At 35.5% G+C, this 7,087-nt stretch overlaps 1 protein-coding gene across 1 annotated transcript; it reads right to left on the reverse strand.

Moving 5' to 3' along the window:
- Positions 1 to 5,672: 5,672 nt before the first annotated feature.
- On the reverse strand, positions 5,673 to 6,188 carry LOC111888912 (uncharacterized). The gene has a single exon (XM_023885049.1). The coding sequence runs from the start codon at positions 6,186 to 6,188 to the stop codon at positions 5,673 to 5,675; it is 516 nt and encodes a 171-aa protein (XP_023740817.1).
- Positions 6,189 to 7,087: the final 899 nt, after the last annotated feature.

A 7,087-nucleotide genomic window follows, 5' to 3' on the forward strand; every position in this document is an offset into this window, starting at 1 on the left:
GACCTTTAGATTAAGTGTTCACTTTAACTAGCTTAGAGGCTTTCATGTTGTGTGCCCCTTTTTACATGCAAATTTCGAAATTCTTAAGTTCTCCTTCATTCTCTCTTGTTTTGTTAAGAACATTTGAAGATTACTTGCATTTATACTCTCTTGAAGTGCATACTTTGGTTATAAACTCCAAGCTTAAGAGTGTAAGATTTTATGGACTAGCATCTACATCAAGTTGGCTTCATGTTGGTTTCTCAGAGGTTCCACATTCTTCATCAACTTCCAAGCCTCCCAAGAGGACCCAAAGAACAACAAAGGTTGTTATATCTTCATCATTTCTTTGGTTGGCGTTTAAATCTTTTTATAAATTACAAAAAGATCCATGGTGGGTATAAAATGTTTATGTTATTTCGAAAATCACAAGTCTGCCGTTTGCCATATTTTTGTAGTTTGTGAATCTATTTTTGAACTACAACCCCACAGAAAATGAGCAGGAAATGCTATAAAAGAGCCACCAGTTAGTTGTGAACTCTAGAACTCTAGTTAACTAGAAGCAAGTGGTGTTAGGTTTAAAACTAGTTGTGACTAACATAGGGGCAATATGGTCTTTTTATAAAATATTTCGTTGTCTTCATGTTGAATGGGTATTTGTATAACCAAGTTTGCTTTCTATAGCATGGTTATATAAGAGGACATACTGTGGTAGGATGTATTGGGTTATGAGTGTTGTAAGTAAGACACAAATTGCAGTTTTTGTACCACCTAAAAGATTAGATTCTAATGTTCACAGAAATTATATTATTTTCGAACAATAAATTTTGCAATGAGAATAATAGCCAATACCTTGTAACATGAAGTTATAAAAAAAGTTGGTATTGTTTGATTTATTTATTTATTAATTTTTTTTTCAAAAACAAGATTGAGGTGGATGTTAAATTTGATAGCATTTTATGAAATCTTGCCATAAACAAAATAAATAATGAGGTGCGTTTAACTTCTGATATACAAACTAAAGGGTCTACAACCTTGGGGTGTCAACATTTCTTGGTAGTGGTATCTGGTTGGGGGTTAAGTCCTTTTCAGGATATTTAGGATTAGATTTATGGGATGTTAGTTGTTAAAAGAAAATTTTCATCTAGAAGTTTAGATTGTAGACGTTTAGTTGCCCGTATGGTATTTCTAGTTGTGATCTTGCTTCAAATGTATACGTTGTTTAGGGTCTAAATTTATGTTTTTATGTCTATAAGTTTTTACGAGATTATTTCAACACATATATCAATTACATCACAACCTCAAGTAAACAAAGAAACAATCGTCTTGCTTTTAAACAAATTCAACATTACATGAAGTCTTAATGAGAAGACATTGTAAGACCATCCCCATTAATGAAACCGTAAAACTATGTTCAATTTCCGTCAATAAAATTACGTACCTTTTTTAAAATAATTATCACTATCATGTCAAAAAACTGTTTTATAATAATTCCTCAAAGCTTTTGATTATATCATTTCTTGATCATGTTTATTTCAATTTTTTGACAAACGATAACAAAATGATAGTTTCTTGATTGAATCGTTTTCCATTTGGGTACCTCTTTTTATTCGGATCACCCAAAACACATAGCAACAAACCATCATCACCTCACATTACACTTATTTGAAAGAGTTTTTTGAATTTTCAGAAAAAAGAGTCACGAAGCTTTTAAATCCCAAGTTGCAACAATGATAGGGGAAGCCACAGGGCGAGACGAACCTTGCGTTTCAATAAGTTTACCACAAGCTCTTCGTCGGTGGGGAAGAACCTGAGCCCTAGTGGTGATCAGAGGCTACATGTCATCATTTTCTAACCTATTTGGCAGATCTAACCGGTTATAATGGGTTGTTTACCCAAATTAGCCGGTAAACACAAGTTGATGCCCTTAGAAAGAAAAAAATAAGACGAGAGACCTTTTAAACCGAAAAACATAAGTTTGTTGGGCTACAATGACATTTACCCTTCCCAAAGTCAAAAGCTATCTCAATGTGAAGATATATTTCTTGAGAGACTTTCTTGGCCCTGAAAGGATGAAATATTTGTTTATTATATGCTTGTTGACCAAATATAAGTTGAACAAATATCATTAGTTATATTGTTTGCAAATTTGAGATTAGATATTTTATCCTTTCTTCACCAAGTATAAATTATTTTATCCTTTCTTGGCTCTGAAAGGATAAAATATTTGTTAATTATATGCTTTTTGACCAAATATAAGTTGAACAAATATCATTAGTTATATTGTTTGCGAATGAGGGATTAGATATTAATTATAATGACATTACAAAATTTGCAACACTATTATTTAGTTCTTATTTTGTAACGATCGATGCATCGGGTTCTTTAAAAAAATGAAATAAAAAAGAAGGTGGACAATATTATCATCCATAACATAGTTAAATAAAGAAAACCCAAATACCTAAAAAAATGAAAGGAAAAGTGTTTTTAATAAAGATTATGTCAACAGAAAAATAAAAATAAAAAGCCAATACTAGCTACTCTAATTACTTATGTAAAATGAAAAGAGTAGATACTTGTATTCATATGACATTGATTTTGAACGCCATTGATGCCAATGAATGTGTGCAAATCGTCGAACAATTATTGTAAAAAATGTGCATCAGCAATCTACTTGCGACACTATTAAAAGCTCACATGGAAGCTATGTACAATGAGACACCATGAGCAGTCTCACATTTATATCGATGTGGTTACCAAGAGCTAAGTGAATCCTATCGATGTGGGATGCATTTAAGTAATAGTAGGCGCACACACATACATCCCTACTTAAACCGCCCCTTATCCATCTGAATGTGGTTCACTAATGAAAGTAAAAAGATCTCTACATTGATAAAATCTTCTTAATTGGCTAGAATCACATACATGAATGAAACTAAATCTTGTGTTATACCCCAGATTAACCTTATCTGATTCTCAGCTACACCTAACACTCTAGCCACATGATTGATACACCCAAAATAAATTACACCCGATTGGTAAGTGAAAAATAAATTGATAGATCTGTTAAGCATTAACCTTCTATCATGGCCCCCTTCGAAAAGAAATACCCTTATCTCATTTGATTAATTCGCTTTTTTAGAGAAAGTAACTTGGTTTAAAGATGTTAAGAAAATGTTTATACAATTCCCAGAAGTACTATTTCATAAAAAGGTAGGACTCATGAAATGTTTTCTTGAAAAATTATGAGAGAGAGAGAGAGAGAGTAATTCTCTTGAGAGATTGAATTATTCAACTAAAATGTATTGTCTTTCAATGGTAAAAAAAAACTATTTTGAGGTTGATTTCAAATATTCAGCCAAAAAGTGCATTGTCACCAATGCTCTATGTCCCATTTGGGATATTTAGTATTAGATTTTTGGGATGTTAATTGTTGATAAAAACTTTTAGAGTAAATTACTGAAATCGTCCCTGTGGTTTGGTCAAAATTGCACGTTTGGTCCCTAACTTTTTTTTTTGCACTCGGATCGTCCCTGTGGTTTGATTTTGTTGCGTTTTTCGTCCCTATGGTTTGGTAAAAGTTGCATGTTTGGTCCGTAACTTTATGTTTGTAAGGACGAAAAATGCAACAATATCAGATATTTAGTTGTAGTTATGGTATTTCTATTTGTAACCTTGATTCGTATGTATACATTGTTTAGGAGTTAAAGTTATGTTTACTTCTATTTCTACATTTACGAGATTATTTATTTCAACATATATGTTAATTTGCCTTCATTTCAAATTACATCAATGCAATTACATACCTTTTTCTAAAATAGTTATTACTATCATGTCAAAATTATTTTATAATTTACAAAAAATATTTTAATCATTTGTACTTACAATACAAAAAGTGACTTCAACAGGAAATCCTTAAAAGCAACCACGATTTTCAAGTTTATTAGCAAGGCTTCACCGCCAACATACGTTATCCCTTCTTAGCTTTCCACAAAGAACACCCAAATTTGAGACTTGACAATGCTTCTGGTTGTAGTTTTCTTCTTTTGGTAACCTCCTTTCTGACTACTCAGTTCCCTGATCCTTATTAGCTACTTAGTATCTGATTTACCTGTCACACCTTAGATTTCTTGTTGCTTGGTATGATCCTGTTCGGATTGCTTTGATAGAATTCAACAGTTTTGAGGTTAGATATAAAACTTTCAAAAACTTACAGAATTTGATATCAACATTGATTCTGGTGATTAACGAGGGCTTCGATTCCAACAACCAATGGAAATGGAGGAATGAATGCACAATGAATGCAAAACCACATATTTTGAGTACAAAATTTTGGTTGATTCTATTATCTCCTTAAACTAAGGTCAACAAGAATGTTATTTCGGCTGCAGATACCATCATGCAGAAGTCTGGAACCTATTTATTATGACCCTGAATTGATGACCCAAATGAATTAATGTGGTTAGATTCTGGGTATTAAAATGGATCTTCAGGACCCACAGAGAGAGGATAGTTCATGCAGTTCTGGAATCAACTACGCCGTATATCCAATCGCTTCTATTTCACACGGAAGCCATCAGGTTGTGCCAAAAGCTGCCTTTTGATTTGCCACATGACCCTATAAAGGATCTCACTGTTAAGTTATATTTTTTTGAGACTTTCTTCGCCCTGAAAGGATAAAATATTTGTTATATTTTCTTGTCCAAATATAACTTGAACAAATAATATCATTGATTACCTGCAACATTATTGATTAGTTCTTATTTTGTAATGGTGGATGCATCAGGCTCTTTAAATAAATAGAATAAAAAAAGAAGGTTGACTAGTTTTTCATCCATGAAATAGTTATATAAAGAATATCCAAATACCAAAACAATTAAAAGAAAAGAAATTATCATAAAGATTATATCAACAGAAAAATAAGGCAATATTAGCTAGCTACTCTATAATTAAATAAAATGAAAATAGTATTTAACTGCATTCACATGACATTTGTTTGAAATGCTTTTGATGCCAATGGATGTCTGCAAATCATTGAACAAATATTGCATCAGTAACCAACTTGTCAGGCTATTAAAAGCCCACATGGAAACTACATACGACGAGACACCTTGAGCGTCTCACATTTAAATCGATGTAGTTACCAAGAACTAAGTTAATCCGATCGATGTGGGATGGATTTTAGGTACTAGGCACACATAAATAATACATACATACTGTTGTATGCCGATTTGAGATGGCAATTCTCCAAGAACAGAAGGCAGGAAGAAGTGGAGCAATTTTCTGTATTTTTTTCATATCCTCAAATGCAAATTACAAAATACTTAAATAATCAAGGAAGCAACTGAAAATAAGGAAAATCTAAGTGGTCGTGGACCTTATGCCGCTAAACTTAAGCAGAAAGTACTGGAGACACTACTTCTATTGGAGACTAATTCTCATAACCGACTTCTTCCTCTTATCCTTTTTAGTCCAAGAATCTTGCAGGCTTGTGGATCACACGTTTGGGCCTGGTTGGCTGTCTTGCTGGACTGATATGAGCTGGGCTTGTATCAATTGCCCCGTCCTTAGCATTGAGCTCGTCCTCGAGTGATGTCGCGATGTTGTTATGGATGCAGAATTCTGGAAAGCGAAGGTGGAATTCCTCAAATGGTTCCCATGTTGGTTCTGTCGTGTCGGTCTTGTCTCACTGGTCAAGAAAATTGTTTTTCTTGACCTGTTGTGCGATATTTGAGAAGTTCTTTAGGTGTGCCTTGGTCACTTGCTGTTAAATGTGGAGGTGGTAGCGGAATGGAAATAGACTGGCCATGAGCTTCGTGCAGGAGGGAGACATGGAAAACAGGGTGGATGCGGGCTTCTGGCGGTAGTTGAAGACAGTATGCAACCGCGCCGACTCTTTCTGTAATCTTGAAAGGGCCGAAGAATCTTTTTGTTAGCTTTTTTGTTTCCCTTGAATGGATTGATTTTTTACGATAGTCTCGTAGGCGGAGGTAGACCATGTCGCCTATTTTAAATTCTTTGTCAAGGCGGTGTGAGTTTTCCAATGTGGTCATGCGTTGTTGTGCTCTACGGAGATTGTCTTTCAGTACGGTGCACAGCCTTTGGTGTTCTTTGAGTGTTGCGTCAATGGTAGTGATAACCGTTGTTCCTGATTGGTAACGGTGTAAGTCTGGTACATGTGTTCCATAGAGGGCCTGGAATGGTGTCATGTTGATTGCACTGTGGTGGGAAGAATTATACCAGAACTATGCTAAATATAGGAACTTGGACCAGTTTCTTGGTTCGTCACTAGCAAATGATCGCAAATAGTTTTGGAGGCAACGGTTGAGGACTTCAGTTTGCCCATCCGTTTGCGGATGGTAGGCGGTTGAGTACCGAAGTTGTGTGCCTATTTTTTTTTGAATATTTCTTTCCAGAAGGTGCTAAGAAAAATAGGGTCACGGTCTGATACAATGCTCTTGGGGATTCCACGCAACCGGTAGATGTTGCTAAGGAAAAGGTTAGCTAAGACTGCACCAAAAGTGGTTGGGAGGCCGATAAAGTGTGCAGTTTTGGAGAAGCGGTCTACTACGACCCAAATAGTTGTCTTTCCTGCTGATACGGGTAAGTGTGTGATAAAATCCATGGATATATCTTGCCATGCTAGAGACGGGATTGGGAGGGGCTGCAATAAACCATAAGGTTTATGATTTGGTGGTTTGATTTGCTGACATACAACACATTCCCGGATAAAGCTAGTGACATCAGCTTTCAATTTGGGCCAGAGGAAGGTGGCTGAAATACGCTTGATGGTGGGTAGGATACCAGAATGGCCGCCTAGAGGACTGGAATGGTATTCATGAAGGAGCGTGGTGTGTATGGTTGGCTGGTCCGGTATGTATAGACGATGAGAATGGTAGAGCAGACCATCATGAATGTGAAACTCGTTTGATCCTGTGGTTTTGGAAAGGAGTGTGTGTATTAGGGCTTTGCCAACGGTGGTAGTGTAAAATGATCGAAGATCAGCGAGCCATCCTAGTTTTGTAGCATATAAGGTGAGTAGTTGTGGTTGATCAATTCTGCTCAGGGCGTCGGCGACGATATTCTCCTTCCCCGGCTTGTAAATGAT

This window comes from Lactuca sativa, chromosome 2 (assembly GCF_002870075.4).
Source record: "Lactuca sativa cultivar Salinas chromosome 2, Lsat_Salinas_v11, whole genome shotgun sequence".
Classification (NCBI taxonomy): Eukaryota; Viridiplantae; Streptophyta; class Magnoliopsida; order Asterales; family Asteraceae; genus Lactuca; species Lactuca sativa.